This window comes from Bubalus kerabau, chromosome 6, assembly GCF_029407905.1.
Source record: "Bubalus kerabau isolate K-KA32 ecotype Philippines breed swamp buffalo chromosome 6, PCC_UOA_SB_1v2, whole genome shotgun sequence".
NCBI classification, from domain to species: Eukaryota; Metazoa; Chordata; class Mammalia; order Artiodactyla; family Bovidae; genus Bubalus; species Bubalus kerabau.
Genome location: NC_073629.1, coordinates 10364821 through 10384238, shown reverse-complemented (window position 1 = coordinate 10384238; position 19418 = coordinate 10364821). Strand labels below are relative to the sequence as shown.

Here is a 19418-nt window from a genome sequence, read left to right as displayed (position 1 = left end):
TTTGACTTTATTGCCAGACAATCTTCCCTCCGGGAGCATGGCCCTTGAGATGCCCGCCCCTTGATCCCCTGGGAATAGATGAGCCTGGGGAGGAGGAAGTTTCCCCTGGGGCTGAGAAGAAGCAATGCTCAGGACAGGGACCCCCAGGGGCCATCAGCTCAGGCTGGGGCCAGGCTGCCCCTTCCTTCTCAGTCTCATTCTGTCTCTCTTGAGTTTCTTCATTCTCAGCACTTTGCCTCTTGTCTGGACTCGGATGAACCAGAAGCCCACGGCCAGGGTTCCAAAAAGCAAGAGGATGAGCAGTCCCTTGGCCAGAATACAGAAGGAAGTGGAGGCCTTCTCCAAAGGGTAGCCAGGATCTGAGGCAGAGAAGGCAAGGAGAGAGGGGCTTACCAGAGGGAAGGTCTGGATTTAGGGGAAGACACCCACCCCAAATTCCACTGAGGAGGTCTCAGGTTCACTGTCAGCTGATTCCTTGGCAAGTAGCTCAGGGATGTATATTCTTTTCACAGAATCTCAGAGGTTGTGATCTGGGGAGTAATCTCAACCTAGAAGGGACCTTCCCAGCTTCCAAGCTGTGAGCACAAGGAAAAGGGAAGCCCCTCCCCAATCCAGGGGTCAAGTCTCTACGGGAGGGGTTAGGTTCTAGACTCCACGTTCTCTCCTGAGGAGAAGGGTGTGGTCACCCTGAGACCCTGCAGTGATTTGGGGGCTGTCTCTGGGACCCTGGTACCTGCACAGAAGGACCCAGCTTGGATGGGACGGGAAGTGATGTTGCTGACAGGGTTGCTGGCCCTGCAGGTGTAAGAGACAGCCTTGTCCCCAGGCCTCCAGAATGCTCTGAGGATGGCGCCTTCATGGGCAGTGTCAGCGCCATCTTCCCAGGATATCCAGGTGTAGGTCACATCCAGGCCCGCATTCTCTACAGAGCATATCAGGGATATATTACAGGCACCTTCTTCCCCAGGGATCCCAAACTTCACTGTCATGTGAGGCTGTGACAGGCGTTCTAGATGAAGGAGAAACACAAAGGCCCTCTAAGTAATCAGGGACTGGGTCTGTTTTCCTAAATTCTTCGACACTGGGGTACTGATGCTGCCCACTGAGACCTGCTTCACCTAAACGAGGAAGGAGCCAAACTAACAGCACCCAGCCACCATCCAACCTGTGGTTCCCAGGGCAGCTGCCCAGATGACGGAGCTGCTGTTGGGATCTTCTACCTCTGCTTTACGCCTTGCCTTCTCTCTCTTACCTTTGCACCCCACCTTCCTTCAAACTCTGTCCTGCCTCTTTGATCCTAGAAAATATTATCACCCGCCTGAGGCACTTATAGTTGAATCAGTGTATGCACGATTCAAGATAGAATATCAGCCGATGTCACAAGCATTAAGAGGGAATTTGGGTTCAAGTAGACAAGAGACCCTGATTAGTAGCCCTCAAATCAAAGAGGAGGATAAAAGGCTTAGGAATGGAGGTGGCAGGACTTCCCTGGTGGTCCAGTGGTTAAGAATCCACCTTCCAATGCCGGGGACTTCAGTTTGATCCCTGATTGGGGAAGTAAGATCCCACATGACACGTGGCAACTAAGCCAGGGCACCACAGCTCCTGAGCTGTGTTTTAGAGCCCCTGTTCTGCAACAAGAGAAGCCCCTGCTCACCGCCGTGAAGACCCAGTGCAGCCAAAAAAAAAAATATATATATATATATATGGAGGTGGCATTCATGCCCAGGATGCAAAATCTCATAGGAACAGAAAGTCTTCCTAAGATGTCTGTAGGCAAAGCCCCTGACTCCTTTCACAACACATCCACAGACACTGCTCAGAGCCCAGGGCCTTGCTACTCCAGGTCACTTTACCTGCAGGTGAGGTCAGACACACTGGAGACAGAATGCTTTCCAGTCCCAGGCCCTCAAGCCGTAACCCCGAGTCCTAAGACCCTTGGGCCTTTGTGTAGGAATCTCAGGAGAGTCAGAAAAGGCAGCACTATGGTTCCCAGTAAACTCACGATAGACGCGTAGATTGTACTGCTGCATGGTGGAGTCCTGGGACGTCCTCAGGTGGACTTGAGCTTGGTAAGATCCTGAGTCCTCCCAGCTCAGATTTTGGATGTGGAGGGAGTAGGTGGGCTCCAGGAAGTTTACTCGGCCGTCATAGCGAGGGTCGGTCACCATGATGGTAGCCGGATGTCCCTCTTTCTCTGGGACCACAGTGGCAAGCCTTTTGTGGGAGGACCAGATGATGTTCTCAACCTCCTCATCAAATGGCATTTCCAGGGGGAGGCTGATGGACTCGTGAAGAATCCCAACCACTTCCTCAGAATCCACACCATCTCCAGAGTACCCTTCAGCTGCAGATAAAGAAAGAAAAGATGAGGACTTCCTTGGTGGTCCAGCAGTTAAGGATCTGCCTTGCAATGCGGGGGATGTAGGTTCAATCCCTGTTCAGGGAACTGAGATCCCACATGCTGGGGAACAACTAAGCCTGAGCACCACAACTATTGAGCCCATACGCCACAACGAGAAATAATTCGTGCACCTTGACAAAAGATCTGCATGACTCGAAATGAAGATCCCATGTGCTGCAACTAGGACCCCATACAGCCAAGTAAGTAAATAAATAAATAAAACTTCAGAAAGATGGAAACAACGCAAGTGGTGTCTCTGGGCTGCTGAGACTGGCGGTGGGGCGTGGTCTCAGTCTCAGTTGAGTAGTTTCTGTGACCCACACTCAATCTCATCCTCCAACTGCCTCTTCTGGCTCTAGCTCTTCGCTGCACCTGACTCGAGCACCTACCAAGGTTTGGTTTCCATCTGTACCTCACCCTCCAAATTCTCTCTTCTCCATTTGCTGTCCTTGGGGTTGCTCCCCTTCCGTATCCACAGGTATCCTCATCTCTTTTTACTGCACTAAAGTCACACCCTAGTCCTTTTTACTCCAGAAGAGCTGAAGGACTCAGTCCCAAAGGCAGTGACTTGCTAGCCCAAGGCCCAGCAGAACAGGAGCACAAAGAGGAAATGAGATACTCCTGTTCTGAAGCTGGCAGTCTGTCTCACCTTCCTGGGACAGCACGAGGAGGAGCAGCCACAGAAGTGCTCCCATGCCAGTAGCCTGTGTCCTGGGAGTGTGACCTGGTCAGCCCTGGAGGCTGTAAGGAAGACAAGCTGACAAGATGCTGCTGGAGGCAGACTGACAGTCCTGGGGAGAGGGAAGTGGTTCCCCCAGCTAGCTGCCCTCTAACTTCCCCATCTCACCAAGCCCCTCCCTGTCCATCTTGGGAAGACATGTCTCCAGCCTGATTGGCAAGGTGGTTTACCCACTGCCTCATGTTTCCTGTCCATAGTGCTCAACTGAAATCCCACTTCCTAAATGAACCCTTCCTAGATCCCTGCCCCCTGTATTCCCAGGCTTCCCAGACGTACCACCTTCGCAAAGCTCTTAAAACACTTTCTATCCAACCCTGTCATTTGGCTCTCAGGATACTCTGCCTCAGCTCTCCCTTGGCAGTTCCTATGTTGCTGTGATCATTTGATCTTATAAACATCTTTATCTCCCCGGGGAAGACTCCATATTTTGGGACATCTCTCTAAGTCCTACTGATGCTGGTTCCCATGCTAGACACATTTAGCACCCAACTGATATTTTTGGCATGTATGAATGAATGAAGTCTTTCTATTTCAAGTTAGCTAGGTTCCCATTTGAGAGACTATTCATAGGAAGAGAAATTTTGACTCCTTCCCCCAACCCCAAGTTCCATGGGGTTGCAAAGGGTCAAACACGACTGAGTGACTAACACTCAGTTTAGACCGGAAAGCCTATCTATGTTGTCAATATTATAAAAAAATATTAAATCATTCTGTGAGAATATGAAATGAACTAAGCTCTAGGAAATCTGACAATCAGAGCTGTCCAGGACACAATGGGTAGCCTTTGAAAGTAATTTCTGTCCTTCGTATTCAAACTAAGATTGGACAATCTTGGATTGTTGAATGTTCTACAGCATGTCTGACATCCATGGGTGCTCAGATGGGATAATCTTTAAGTTTCTTCTAGTACTCAATTCTATGAGTCTTGCTGTAATCAGGAGCAAGAGTGATGCCCTCAAGATGAAGGGCACAATTAGAGGCAGATATGTGCCAATATCCCATACCTTAGATGATCAGATGTGACACTCAGTTAGGTATTTATTGGGTAGCTTCTATGTCCCAGGCACTGTCCTAAGTGCTGGGTGATTAGCAGTGACCAAGAAGTTTAGATCATGGCTTTATGGATAACAGAGGCCAACAACTGACCACAGCCAAGTAACTGCAAGTTTGATGAGTCTTACCAAAGGGAAACTGGGGGACCTGTGACAAAAGGATTTACCAAAGCTGAAGTCAGGAGGGTTGGGGGAAAGCTTTCGAGGAGAAATGATATTTAAGCTAAGACCTCAAGGATGAGTAAGATGTGCTAAGGGAAGACAAGAATGGAGTAGACAGTTTTTAAAGTTGAATTTATATAATTATCAAATCTTGGGGTTGGAGTTTTTTGAAAAGGTAGATCAGGTCTCAGTTTGAGTATGAAAACTTTTTTAACATAATCTTATTTAAAAATAGGTTCGATGCAGGATACAGGAAGCTTGGGGCTGGTGCACTGGGATGACCCAGAGGGATGGTATGGGGAGGGAGGTGGGAGGGAGGTTCAGGATGGGGAACACGTGTACACCCGTGGCAGATGCATGTTGATGTATGGCAAAACCAATACAATGTTGTAAAGTAAAAAGTAATAATAATAATAAATAAAAAGGGGAAAAAATAAAATAAAAAAATAAAAATAGTATTAAAGCAAAGAAGAAAAAAATTCAGTTGAAAAGATGAGCATATGAGTTAGGTTCTCTGAGAAGCAGATGATGGAGTTAGGAGTAAAAGAGGTTTAATCTGTGTGGGCGAGGGAGGGTGAGGGGAACATAAAAGATAAAAGTGTAAGGGAGCAGAAATGAGCAAGGAGAGCCTGGGACCGTGATGCTGAGCAGACAGTCTCACTAACTCAGCAGCGAGCCCTGGAGTGGAGCTCCCGCATCCTCACCGTGCACAGCCATTGGCTGGGGCTGCCCAGGAAGTGCATGGGTCTCTCGTGGGTCCTGCACGTGCTGCAGCTGGAGGCTGCCGGCTGACTGCACCCCTTGAAGCTGAAGATGAGTTCTCTCTTCAAAAGGGATTCAGGGGCACCTTCAGGGCCACTGCAGTGAATATGCTGATCAGACAAAAGGTGACTATGGGCAGACTGATTAAACACCTGTCTCCATAAATGGTACATTATACTTATTGAGCAGAGAGAAATAATTTCCATCACTTCCTCCCGCCCCCAGCCCACCCTCACTAAGCCCTCCAAGTTCAGTGTGGAGAAAGCCCTTCTCCAAATATGATTTTCAAGTGCCCCGGAAGTCTGATTTTTCATTCTGGCTCATGGATTGTGACCCAAATGCAGCTCCATTTCCATCTCTCACTGCCTCTTCAATCTTACTCAGTGGGGTGATCTTCCCCTGTGACAGATGAGAAACTCGGCTTTGGTTTTCTGCTCTCGGTTCAGAAATGAGAACTTCTTTCCCATGTAATAAACAAAATTCTAAACTTACATAGAATTGAGCAGTCTCCCCTTGCCCTGGCTTATGTCTGTTTCAGGCTAAAAGCTTACACAGGAGAGTGGGAGAAGCCCTGCTCTCTGCTCAGCTTCCCCCTCCCTCTGCTCTCTTCAACTCCTCCCACCCCCACCCCCCCCCACCCCCCCCGCCTCACACTTCATGGTCCCCATCTCCAGGAGGGTGGGCAGGGAGTGGAATCGTTCTCTCCGCTGAGTGTCTTTGCGCTCTGTGAGTCTGGCAGATAGTTAAGAAGGACTCCATTGAGGAGCAGTTTTGTGGGTTTTTACACGTTTCTGCTGGTTCCTTCTCTCTATTCTTGACCCAGGAAGGATGCGTCTCTATTCTGAGTCATCCTTTGAAAGTCTTTCCGCAGCCCCTGGACATCTGGTTGTGCATCTCATCTCCACCCGTCACCCCTTCAACTGTCCATGGCACTCAGGCCAACCAAGCAGCAGGCTGTGTCTCACAGGTGGTCCTCAGTTGCCCACCAAAACATTCCTAGCCCTGAAAGATTCTGAGATCTATAGCACAGCACCACCTTCCTGGCTGCCTCATGGGAGTCCCATCTTACTCCACAGTTGGTTTTAATTCTCCAAAGCCTGACTGAAGCTCCGGTCCCCTTGGACTCTCACCTGCAGGCATGCATGTCAAAGCTCGAGGTGTCCTTTCCCTGAAGACCCCTCCTTTGGCTGCTGGCCAGACATAACATTGTCTATCCTTTGGGGGATAAGGTGGGGTATGTGCATGCTCAGTCACTGAGTCATGTCTGACTCTTTGCAACCCATGGACAGTAAGCCATCAGGTTCCTCTGTCCATGGGATTATCCCAGCAAGAACACTGGAGTGAATTGCCATTTCCTCCATCAGAGCATCTTTCCCACTCAGGGATCAAACCCACATCTCCTGCAGCTCCTAAACTGGCAGGCGGATTCTTTACTACTGAGCCATCTGAGAAGCCCATGAGATGGGGAATGACAGTGAAAACTTATTTCTAAAGAAATCTCCTTCTGGCACTCCCTGGCGGTCCAGTAATTAGGACTCTGCACTTTCAATGCAGAGGGCAGAGGTTCCATCCCTGGTTGGGGATCTAAGATCCCACAAGCCATGTGGTGCAGCCAATAATAATAATAAAATAGAAAAAAAGGAAACTTCTTTCTGAGCTCCCTCTCTCCATGGATGAGGGAGTCTCCGAGAGCGGTGACCCAGGTTCTCCTTCATTCTGATTGTAAATTTCACAGAGGGAGGTCCCCCCGTGTTGCCTTTCATCTCTCCATTCCTGACCCAGGGACACCTCAGTGAACTGCGGCAGGGAGAATTCCGGCTAACACAGAGGATCCCCTTACCGCAGTCTTTGACCCAGCTGATTTCTGCAGCACAGCGGTGGACAGTTCCGGGACTGTGACCTCCACCCTGAAGTTTGCACCTTTGCTTTTCTGTTTCAGGGTTTTCTCTGCAGCAGTGGAATTGCATCAGCCCAGGCACAATGCAGCCAAGAAGTGCAGGGGAGTGCACAGACCCCAGAGGTAACCCCTGGAGTCAGTGGAACACTGAGTTGATGGATAAATGCCCCAGCCTCCCTGCCCTTCCTCCCTGCCCTTTCTTTATTCCCTGCCCAGGGATAATCCTGAGGCTTGTTCTTCAGGGTTTTTCAGCCCACAGCAATAACCAACCATGAACACAACCTTTATGGGCTTTTCTCCCTTCTCCATCTCATGCTCCTCATTCTTTCATATTGGCTTCCTGGATGGTCTCCCAGAAAGAATACTTCCACCCAAGTTCTTGCCAAAGGTCCTGTTTTGGTTGAACCTAGGTTGTTGTACTATTATATATGATAAAGTAGTTGAGCCAGTCAAACTTAGATCCCTGTCTCCTCTGCCTGGGTCTTTAGAGGAAATAATTTAATGAGAAATAAGCCTCCCATTCCAATTCTCTTGATGTAACAGCCTTGGGAAACCATGGGCTGGTGAAAAGCTGGTCCTGCTCTGATGAAAGGATGGGGGGATAATAAAGGGTCAAACCTTTGATCAGGCTTTCTCTTAGCTTCTCATCAGATCTAGAAAGACTAGGACCCCCACAGCAGAGCCATTAGCTGTGTGGGTAATGACTGTGTGGGTAATTAGCTGTATGGGTAAATTTCCTCTCACAGCAAAGCACATTGAGACCTACATGTGTCTTCCATTCCATCAAGGGAGCTGCCTGTATGCTTGATACAATATTTACCTTTTAAAATTTGTTGTTGTTGCTGTTCAGCCACTAAGTCATGTCTGACTCTTTGCGACCCCATGAACTGCAGCACGCCAGGCTTCCCTGTCCTTCACTGTCTCCCAGAGTTTGCTCAGACTCACATCCATTGAGTCAGTGATGGTTTTAAATGTCAGGGTTAAAAGAGTGATTATTCATTTGAAGGTTGCTGGAAAGAACCACAACAGTCTGAAAATTGTTGAAGGGCAGCCAGAGGAGCCATTGTGACACAGAGGAGAAAGGAGTGTCCCTTGTGAGGGACCAGCCTGGGCAGGGTCCCTGGGGTGGGAGAGAGCAGAGTACACGGAGCGTCCTGACCAGGTGGGGCCAAGGGGGAGGTGGCGAAGAGCAGAGAGGGGGCTCCGGAGGCACCCTGGAGACAGCTCACCTTCGAGCTTCAGAGACCTGCTCAAGAGCTTAGAAATCATAGTCTCTTAAAAAGCTTACTTTGACAGGCAGGAGAAATAAAGGCTAGAGGTGAAGGGAAAAGAGGGTAGAGGGAAACTTTATTGCTATTGTTGACTTGCAGTGTTGTGTTATTTTCTGCTGTACAGCAAAGTGATTCAGTTATACCTATACGTGCATTCTTTTTCATATTCTTTTCCATTATGGTTTACCAAGGATATTGAATGTTTCCTATGCTGTACAGTAGGACCTTGGTGTTTATGCTATTGACTTTTTTTTTTTAATGGGAGAGATATGAACATATTTAAATGCTGAGAAGAGAAGAAAGTGGGGAGTGAAGGTGCAGAAAAGAAAGGAGATGGTCAGTGGAGCTAGGCTGCCCCCATCGCCCCCAGAATATGACAGCGAACTGGGATTCAGAGCCCAGAAAAAAGAACCAGCCATAGACTGCAAAATGATCCTTCTTTACACTAAGAAAAGATGATCAGAGACGTAGGCAGTTTTGTCTGTGGCAAGGAGTGAAGGGGAGTCCTGTCTTGCGGTTTCAATTTTCTCTGTAAAGTGAAGGTGTCAACTAAAAAAGATGCACCACGTGAGAGTTGAGAGTTAAGTTTTACTTGGGGCAAAATGAGGGCTGAGGGCTTCCCAGGTGGCACCAGTCGTAAAGAGCCTGCCTGCCAATGCAGGAGACATGAGAAGCAGGTTCAATCCCTGCGTCGGAAAGATACCCTGGAGGAGGGCACAGCAACCCACTCCAGTATTCTTGCCTGGAGAATCCCATGGACAGAGGAGCCTGGCAGTTTACAGTCCATAGGGTCCATAAGAGTCGCACAACTGAAGCAACTTAGCACGCACCCATGAGGGCTGTAGCCCGGGAAACCGCACTTCAGATTGCTCTGGGAAACCCTCCAAAGAGGTACTGGGGGAAGGTCAATATAAAAGATTTTGGTGAAGGGGGAGTTCAATGCAATCAAGCACTCATTTTACAAAAGGTTTTCTGCTAGTCACTAGGAGCTGATGTCATCATGAAGGGGTTTAGTGCTTTTCTACCTATAAGGAGATGCATGAAATCAATTCCTGAAAACATCTGTCTAAAGGCCTGGTCCACCAGTTTCCCTGGAGCACAGAGTGCCTCGTTCCCCACTGTGAACTCCCTTCGGGGAGTGTTGAAGTTCAGCAGCTGTAGCAGCACAAGGGTCAGTCTCCGCAGAGGTAAATGCCCTTGGCCAGCACCAGTTTGTGGTTGACAGAGGCCAAGTTCTCTGTGGAAACTGAAGGCTGAAGTGTCTGTGTCAAGGGCAGGACAAAGTTTGAAACAGATGCAGTGACTCTGTGTCCAGGCTTCTTGGGACAGCCCGAGTTTAAGTCTGCTGTCCTGGGCTAATTATTAATTGTGTCCCTTTTCACTCTTAGAAAGTATCCTGGTTTGTAGGGTAAATTATGTGATTACTCTAAAACAGGAGCAAAACCTTAAAAAAAGAATCATAGTCAAATAGCTAACCTTTAAGAGCTCAAGGCCACCCTTAGCTTTTCTGGTCACCACGTTTCCCTAAAGATCTGGGGGAAGGTAGTGGGGTGGGCAGGGCGAAATGAGAACACATCTGGAACCAAGCTGCTTGTGCTGGAAACTTCATCTGCAGAATGGGATCCACACAACATCTCTTTGTGGGGCAGTTGTGAAAATGAGGTGAGATGATGCCTGGAAAGCCCTTAGCACAGACAGGCGCACAGCGAGAGCTCAAAGAATGTGCGTTGCGGTTGTGACTAAAGGTTAAATGTTGAGAAGGTGGACTTGGGAATCGTGAAGAACTGCAGCCTCTTCGTACTGGGCCAGGGTCTGTGTCTGTTGAAGAGAATGCTACAGAGGAAGTTTCTAGCATAAGACATGTGAATAGACTTTTCCCCAGCAGCGTAAATCAGCCCCTGGTCTGAGGACACAGAGGGCGTTGCTGCCGGCAGGTTCAGCCCAGCTCGGTGTTTTTCATGACCCTGCCTGCGCATCATGTACAGAGAGACGCAGCATGCTGGGCTGAGTCCCTTGAACTCCAAATCCCTGAGTGGTTCCTACGTACACACACCCTTCCCTCAACTTGCCTTTTCAGCACCAGGCGTCTGCCTTTCTTAAAATCGACTCCCTGCCATATGTTCTGCTTCCCCTCATGCTTATCATTCTCAACGTGTAGGTTTTGCATCTTCTGCATCAGAATCATGCAGAGGGCTGTTTACAATGCGGATGCCTCGGGCCCCCACTCCAGATCCAGGGACTCAGGGTGGGGTCGGGAGGGAGTGATGGCTGCAAACCCACCTGCCCTTCCAGGTCCTCAGGGGATTCCACTGTGTGCTACAGTCTAAGAATGCCCCACGCTGCCTGCTCTTCTGTTTCACTGAAACAGGAAGTTCCCCAGCCAGAGCTGCCTTTGTCTGCAATTACAAAAGGTTTCTTTCCCCCTGAGTAGAGCCATGAAATGCTGCTCTCTGGGGCTGGGCTGCCTAGAACATGAGACAACTCTGGGGGCTTGGGACCTGTCCTCCCGGAAGTCTCCCTGGGAATTGGGAAGCGCTGTGTCCAGGACTGAAAAGGAAAGCAGGCCCAGGCCGGAGCTTCAACCCAAGACGTCCACCCACATTTACTCCTTGACATGTGGGCGTGCTGATGCAGAACTTGCTTGAAAACAGGAAAGAAAAAAGTTCACAAGCTACTAATCTTGTCCAACCTCTTATTTAAAAAACAAACAGAATGAGTGGTGGAGGAACTTCTGCAAGGCCACATGATTGAGGCTGAAACCCAGGTCTCCTGGAGCCTTGGGGGCAGGACTTTACCTGACGAAACTAATTTTGGATGTAACGGAACTCTGTCTGCGATGTCCCAACACAGAAAACCCTCAGTGAATGTTAGTATTGCTGGTGTCATTATTAATTTGTATTTGTATTCATTTGTTATTGTTAACTTGTATTTGAGACTGGAGGCACTCCAAGAGAGCCCGAGGGGAACAGAGGGGGTTGCCCTGAGCAATGCCAGCTGGACGCCCAGGCAGCTCTGCACAGAATGAGTGATACTCTTCTCAGCACATTCAGCACTGATCCGGGGCCGGCTCTGCAGACCGCCAGTTCATCGATGTGCCAGGGATGATCAGAATCTGGGAGGCTGCCTCATCTTATCAGGACAGTCATCAACTGATATATAAAATCAGCCACTCATCCTACAAATATTTAGGAATTTCCAACAAAGTACCAGGCACCAGATGCACACCACAGCAGTGAGCAGGAAACATGGAGTTCACATCCCAGTTCCGGGTGGGCTGCAGGGAGATAGGCAGTGCACAACACACAGATACACAACAACGTCAAGTGATAAAGTACCGCAAGGGAAAGCAAAACAGGACGAAGCGACACAGAAGGAGCCCCCCGGGGGCGGGTGCGGGAAGGCAAGAAATATACCTCATTGAAGGGGTTCTGATCAAATAGATCAGTTTCAGTTGCACTGCCCTGACATTTCTTCCCTGTACAAGGTCACTCTGAGGAGCTGTGAGCAGGAGGCAGCCCCGGTAAGCAAGGTGTTAGAAGACAAGAGATGGTGGTCCCTGGTGGTTCAGTGGTTAAGACCCCGTGCTCCTAATGCAGGGGGCCCAGGTTTGATCCCTGAGTCAGGGAACTAGATCTCACATGCCCCAGTGAAAGATCCTGTGTGCCACAACTAAGATCCAGAACAGCCAAATTAATTAATCAATTGTTTTTTTTTAAAGAACACAACAAAAAGAAAAGAATATAGGAGATGAGCCATGATGCAAGAATTTGGTGACAAATGTCCATCACTCATATGAAGGACTAAGGTTAGTTAGGGGAAGCTGGATGAAGGCTATACAAGCACTCTGTAAATCTGTAAGTCTAAAAGGATACCTCAAAAATAAAAAGTTTTTTAAAACCTAAAAATAAAATGTTTGGTGACAGCCTGTTGCATCCATCTCTGTAGTGAGCTCCTCCCCCACTGCTGTCCAGCTGACATTTTCTAAGCAAAACTCAGGTGGTCCCGTCAGGGTTTACTTTCGTGATTCTCCTTGCAATGAGTCACAAGGAGAGTCCTCCACACCACATTTTTCTTAGAAAAAAGCATCTCATTTTTCTAAGAAGGTAAATACTTTCATTTGATCATTTGTTTCTTTGGATTGGCACATCTCATCTCTGATCCACTAAGTAGTGACTTAGTGACAACGCTTTTGAAACTCAGAAAGCAGTCTCGTTTTCTCCGTTTCCGTGGCTACCAACACCACCTCCCGCCACATACACATTAGATGCTTTTCCTTTTTAAATTTTTATTTATTTATATTTGGCGGTGCAGGGTCTTTCTCTGCTGTGGCTCGGGCTTTCTCTCGTTGTGGCGAGCGGGGGTGCAAGGGCTGTTCATTGCGGTGGTTCCTCTTGTTGCACAGCACGGGCTCTCGGGCACTTGCGCTCCCATAGTTGTGGCGCACAGGCTTCGTTGCCCATTGGCATGTGGAATCTTCCCTGACCTGGGACCAAACCCGTGTCCCCCGCATTGACAGGCAGATTCTTAACCACTAGAACACCAGGAAAGCCCAAGATGTTTTTCTTGATGAAGGCTGCAGGTCTTCCTTTATCAGATATAAAATACTTTCAACAGGAAAACCTCCCTTTCCCTATCAAATTCCCTCAGGGAGTTTCTCTCTTATAACTGTTTCTTGACACCCCACAGTCAAATCCGCTGTCAGGGTTCAATCTTTCTTCCCAGGGGAGAGAGGGGCTGTCTAAAGTCTTGACCTCACAGCGCTGAAGGTGGCTTGAATCTCAGCCACGGGATTGTGCCACAGGATCTCTGGGATCTGAGAGCTTTCCTTCCTCTGAGGGGAAAGCAGCCTGGTGACGGAACACCAAGAATGGAGACATTTTCTCCCAACCTATGGAAATGGCTAAGGAGTTGGGGAAGGCCTCGGGGATCCCCTCAATGCGCGAGAAGAGGAAATAGTGACAGAGAAGGGGAACCAGAGAATTAGGGGTAGGCACGGCTAGCAGCCGCTCTGCGGGTGGGGGAGGAAGCAGTGGAGAGGAGAATTGGCCTGGACGGATGGTTCCGACACCGGGATAGCCAGACTGGTGGCTCCCAGTGCAGTGACAAGGAGCACTGCCCCTAACTCTTTGCTTTTCTAAAGCTCATCTGATGAGGTGTTCCCTAACAGCTATGCAATCCAGCCCTTCCTTTAGAACAGTGGTTTGTGAACTTTAGAAATATCCACACAACCCCTTCCTCAGAGGAAATATTCCAAGAAACCCAATACATGAAACAGGTAAAGTCGCACTGCTCTGGTGGAAGTTGGAGGATGGAGCCTCTCTCAGTTTAAACCCCAAGGCCACTCCTTGGAGCCCTGAGGGTTCTATGAAGTTCCTCTGCTCAGGGGCAGCAGACGGGCAAAGAAATGGGACAGAGTGAGCAGGTGGAATAGCCATTCCCTTCTCCAGGGTGTCTTCCTGACTCAGGGATTGAATCCCGGTCTCCTGCATTACAGGCAGATTCTTTACCATCTGAGCCACCAGGGAAGCCCTCAGAACTTCTAACACAGTTCAAATAGAATGGTTGGAATTTCACCTGCTTACTTACCTATTGGACAAAAGACTTTCCTTTTTAAAAAAAGTGTCTGCTACTCAAAATCCTTTAAAATAGTGTTTATCACCCAACTTGGAGCCTTGAAAACACAAAAGGATACCATATGCTCCTATAAATAGGCATGATTTGCTTTGACAAAGGTCCTCAAAGTTGGGCTAGAGGGATTTTGTCCCCACTGAGAATTACTAACCCCAGTTAAGTGGGATGATCAGAAAACTGAACCCCAAGCCACATTATATATGAACCCACTGCAGGCCAGTAGCCTGTGTGGACATTTGTTATAAAGTAGGAATATTCAATGGGGGTATGGCAAATGGGGCTTGTTGATTAGTTGCTCAGTTGTATCTGACTCTTTTGCAACCCTATGGACTGTAGCCATCCAGGCTCCTTTGTCCACAAGATTTCCCAGGCCAAGAATACTGGAGTAGATTGCCCTTTCCTTCTCCAGGGGATCTTCCCCACCCAGGGATCAAACCCAAGTCTGCATTGCAGACAGATTCTTTACTGCTGAGCCACTGGGGAAGCCCTGGCACATGGGGCTACCTCTTGCTAAAGACACTGCTCACTATTAGCACACAGTGTCATCTTGAGAAAAATGTCTCCCAGTGTCGGGAATGGTAGGGCCTAGGGCTGTTTCCCTGATCTTGTTTCCCTGGTCTTGTAACCGTAGAGCTGACCTCACTGTCTGCTTGGAGTTGCTGCTATGAGAGTAGAGAGCCACTTGGGTGGCCTCTCATGGCCAGGATAGAATATAAAGCATGCAATTTGGATACCGTCTTTGTTCCTGGCACCAGCTTATCTTCCTACCCTGCTTTCTTCTAATCTCATTCTCCTAATTGATTAATGTCTCATCTTGCCACCTTGAATGCATTTTGTAAAACATGTGTGAGAGTTTAGTCAAGCATACAGTTAGAGAGAACACAAGACCAAGACCATCCTCCCTTCTCACACCAGTTGCAAATTTCAGAGGTTCCCCCAAACCACTTTCAGTTTCACACACTGAGAGCTTTTATGCTGTTGCTAAGTCACTTCAGTCGTGTCCGACTCTGTGTGACCCCACAGATGGCAGCTCACCAGGCTCCCCCGTCCCTGGGATTCTCCAGGCAAGAACACTGGAGTGGGTTGCCATTTCCTTCTCCAATGCATGAAAGTGAAAAGTGAAAGTGAAGTCGCTCAGTCGTGTCTGACTCTTCGTGACCCCATGGACTGCAGCCTACCAAGCTCCTCCATCCATGGGATTTTCCAGGCAAGAGTACTGGAGTGGGGTGCCACTCATAGGTTAAAATCAGCCTAGCAAGGACGTGCAGAGGCCCAGGAAAAGTACCAAACATGTCCCCTCCCTGTGGAATCCTAGGACAGTGTTGTGCTCTTGGCATCAGTATGTGACATTACTCACAGAGAAGCTCACCCAAACCTTGGTGCCATTTCTCTGGTGTCTTGATGACATACAGCCCTCATGGCTGACCTTTAGTTTCTAGTCCTTACAAAAGTTAGGGGAGAGAAATGATACTGCATGGCCCAAAGCCCTCATCATAGATCACACTGTTAGACAGTCTGGTGGCCAAGGTCCCCATGCAAACAAAGACATGCTTATCAGACCTGATATTCTAAAGGTCCAAAGATTGTTTCCCAGTAGCCAATAGCAAAGGCCAGACATCTCTTTGGGAAAGTTAATTCTTCATGACATAGTGTGTTAAATTCATTTTTTCCAGCAAGGTAAGAAGGAATGAATCAACCAATCAAATTGAATCGGTCCAAATATGACCAGACTCCTGAGTACAGTCCCTGACTGACAATAACGCCACAGGAACAAATCAAGGTGAGGGTCTCCAGCAGGGACTGGAGCCCACAGCCTGAGCCCTTCCCAGGGCTGGTCATGCTCCTCGTGGTACCCAGGACTGGAAGAGGGAGCCAGGGTTGCTGCTCTACCCTGAGTGAGGGGAGGAGAGACAATGCCCTCTGAGGCCAGAGAAGGCAAGGGAATGCTGATGAGATGGAGGTGGGTTCAGACTGGTGCCATCTTCTCCAGGCAGAGCAGGCTAAGATAAGCACATATGCAGTAAAAGGTAGGGGTTCTGGCAGCTTTGCAGAGCTGTTTGGGAAGGATACCGAATCAAGGTCACAGTTGGCATTGAGAGTCCAGGGTCTCAAAGCCACTCTCACAAGCCTTCAGGCAGCACCTGGGCAAAGCAGCTGCCATTTCTCCCCTGCTACTCTGGGGAGTCCCAGGAAGAGGAGACCTGTGTTTCCTAAAGTACATCCAGGCCATATGGCCACAAGGCCCCCTTTGCAGGGAGACATGCAGACGATGTGACAGTCCACCCCAGCAGCAAAGGGGAGAAGGCAGCGCAGCCAGTCCTGGGGAGAGGGCATCAGCAGGCCTGGGGAGACATGGGGCCAAGCTGCAGTTGGGGGGCCTCCCTTGGGTCTCTAGAGCCCATCTGCACCTGGGACTCCAGCTCCTGCCTCTCTTGTCACATCCCTGTGTGCACTTCAGTTGAACTCTCCACCCTCTTCTCTCTCTCTAACACATGCTGTCTTAGTCAGCTCGGGCTCCCATAACAAAATGCCACAGACTGGGAGGCTTAAAGATCAGAAATGTAATTTCTCACAGTTCTACGGGCAAGAAGTCCAAGATCAGGATGCCAGCAAGGTAGTTTCATGCTGAGGCCTCTTCTCTTGACTTGTGGGTGGCTGCCATCTCGGTGTATCTTCACATGACATTTTCTTTCTGCAAGTCTAGGGATAAAGAGGGAGGAAGGGAGGGAGAAGGTGAGGGAGGGGAAGAGGAGGAGGATGGGAGAGAGGGAGAGGGAAGAGGCTTTCTGGTGTCTCTTCTTACAAAGGCACTAATCACATCATGAGGGCCCCACCCCCATGATCTCATCCAACCCTAATTACCTTCCAAAAGCCACATCTCCAAATATCACCATATTGGGGGTTAAGCCTTCAACCTATGAATTTGAGGGTTACACAAACATTCAGTCTATAACTCACACCCCCTATCCACAGGAGGCAAGTTGTCTGTGTCTCACGCCAAAATCCACATGGCTCAGATTTAGTGAGATCCCAGGAAAATGGTTCTCCAGAGGGTCCATAACATCTGCAAATGTAAAAAGAGGGCCCATCTTACTGCTTATTTTCATGTGACCTGAGGTTCTTCTCCTTCTACACATTTCCTTCATCCAAGCTCCCCATGATCTGGGCCCAGCATGGGCCATGGTGAGAGGAACATAGAGGAGTGAAGTCTGACCTTAGTCAGCTTGCTGGGGCTCAGAGCCCAGCTGGGGGACAAGACCTACCATCCACACAAGTGTCTCGGGCTCACTCGTCTCTCTGGAGACACTGTTCCCAGCCTCGCAGGAGTAGTTCCCAGCATCCTGCCATGACATCACCAAGAAGAGGAAGAAGGTGGCTACACCATGGGGAGCCACATGGTTCCACGGGGTGTCCCCACTGAGGTGAAATGAGTACAGGATCGGAGGTGAGCCCCTCTGGACCTCACAGAGGAGCTCTGCCTCATCCCCCACAACTAGGCTGGTGGTTCTCAGGGTGAGCAGGGGATGGGACACAGGAGCTGGGGAGCACACAGTTGGGAAGGGCAGCTGGGCCAGCCAGGCTCCTCCCTTAGGGACTCCCCAACCCCAACACTCCCAGGGGCCCCACTTCCCACTGCCCAGGCTTCTAAGTACTGTCTCCCCTCCCCCAGTTATGCCACACCCTGATCTCCAGCTGAGGGCTCTATTTATGGACCCTGCCACCCTCAAGGGCCATCTCATACCAGCAAAGCCTGGAGTCTCCCTCCTCGGCTGCTAGGAGGCAGAGTTATGTTAAGGAGGTAGAATCTAGAAAGCTAAATATATATAGACACACACACACATATGTGTGTGTATATAACACAGCAAAAGAGTGAAAAACAACTAAATGGTTTATTAATGGGGACCCCAGTTAAACAATTATGGCCCAGCCGTTTAGTGAAATACAATGTAGCCATGAGGAAGGGGTAGGTCCATAAATACCAAATGGAATGAGCCCCAGTATAAAGTCTTAGTGAAAGAAAATTTAAAACAACATGTGGATCCTTGTGTACAATGTACCTCTACTTGTATAGATACAGATATAAAAAGATATGCATGTACGTATTCACACATCTATAAGTTTGTGTAGGCATATAAGATCTTTAGAATACAGGGGGTAGACTGGGTAACTCGTGGACTAGGGTTGGGAAAAAACAGTTTTCACAATGTGCTTCTTTGTTCTTTATAAACATTTGCTAATGCTTTTATCACGTTCACATTTTTTAAAGATTCATTTTATTTATTTATAGCTGCAAGGCATACGGGATGTTAGTTCCCAAACCAGGGACTGAACCAGAACCCCCTGCACTGGAAGTGCAGAGTCTTAACCATTGGACTGCCTAGGAAGTCCCAACCTGTTTTAACAAAAGGCTAAGTAAAACAAAAGATTCTAACCTTTATTTCCACTTTTCCATCCTCCCATAAATCCCTGCCACCTGAATTGCCTGAGCAGAGATCCACTTCCTGCAGCTGAAGATCTGGGAGCTGAGTCACTAGGTGAACAGGGAGGATGCTAGGAAAGAGACAAGGAACAGACTGAGAAATCGAGAATCCGGGCAACCCCAGCTTAGGCAGAGCAGGATGAGTAGATGAGCAGACTGACAGCTGAAAATAAGCTTGCGTTCTTGCTGGTGGCAGAAGACAGGAGAGACACAAAGCAGAGGTGGGCCTGGGTCCCTGGAGTTACAGGCTGAGGTCCCAGGTGAAGCTGGGAGACATACAAGGTCAGCAGACGCAGTCTTCACTCAGAGACACAAGCAAGGGTTTATTGCCAGAATTTGGTTCTGGCATCTTTCTCTCTTCAGTTATGGGAAACATCCATTGTGTTCTGTCTGCTGAGCTTCCAGCAGAACCACTCACAGCTGGCAGGACTGGGACTTCAGTTGGAGAGGCCTGGGGTGAATGGGATAGAGTGGCTGAGAGGGAAAAGCTGAATGTGCCTAGGCACAGATGTGTGTCACTGGGCTCAGAGGAGGTGGGGGTTCAAGGCCATTCGCAGGAGGGAAGAGACCCTGAGACCTCCCTGCCTTGACATATGGCACACAAGCACCAGATCAGCACTGTAGAGCCAGACTTACCGACTGATCTAGAGTCAGTGGCCATAGTGACCTCAGTCAGACGGCTTTCCCCTCAGATACTTCCACCCAGGGTTATCAGAAGGGGGTGCAAACACCGCCATACATACAAAAACAACAGGGACATGAAGCTAAGGATGCACCAAACTTTCCATCACAGGGCTCTGCTGTGGAGAAAAGTGATGGGCGTTAGACCTGACAGTAAGGACTTCCTGACAAAAGAGACTGAACATGGGTGAGTCCTGAAGTATGAGTGAGCCTCCTTACTCCCCCTTCCTACACAGATTTGGAAAGTGCCAGCTCCCACTACTGCACCATCTCTAACTGGTTATGGCTTCCCAGGTGGCGGACTACAGTCCATAGGGTCACAAAGAGTCGGACACAACT

General features: G+C 49.0%; 1 protein-coding gene across 2 annotated transcripts in view; it reads right to left on the bottom strand.

Moving 5' to 3' along the window:
- The window catches only part of SLAMF9 (SLAM family member 9), a 59026-nt gene continuing 39608 nt past the window's right edge, over window positions 1-19418 (bottom strand). Inside the window, exons 2-9 of one of the 2 annotated variants that reach the window (XM_055583880.1) lie at window positions 18352-18469; window positions 17182-17335; window positions 16879-16982; window positions 16492-16618; window positions 5062-5229; window positions 2006-2347; window positions 734-1009; window positions 1-359 (exon numbers count right to left, since the gene is read on the bottom strand). In XM_055583880.1, the coding sequence (XP_055439855.1) occupies window positions 154-359; window positions 734-1009; window positions 2006-2347; window positions 5062-5074 (837 nt within the window). In that variant the 5' untranslated portion in view covers window positions 5075-5229; window positions 16492-16618; window positions 16879-16982; window positions 17182-17335; window positions 18352-18469 and the 3' untranslated portion in view covers window positions 1-153. Of the gene's footprint in view, window positions 360-733; window positions 1010-2005; window positions 2348-5061; window positions 5230-15420; window positions 16261-16491; window positions 16619-16878; window positions 16983-17181; window positions 17336-18351; window positions 18470-19418 lie in introns of those variants that run through there. The other variant, XR_008715511.1, reaches the window with a different exon arrangement.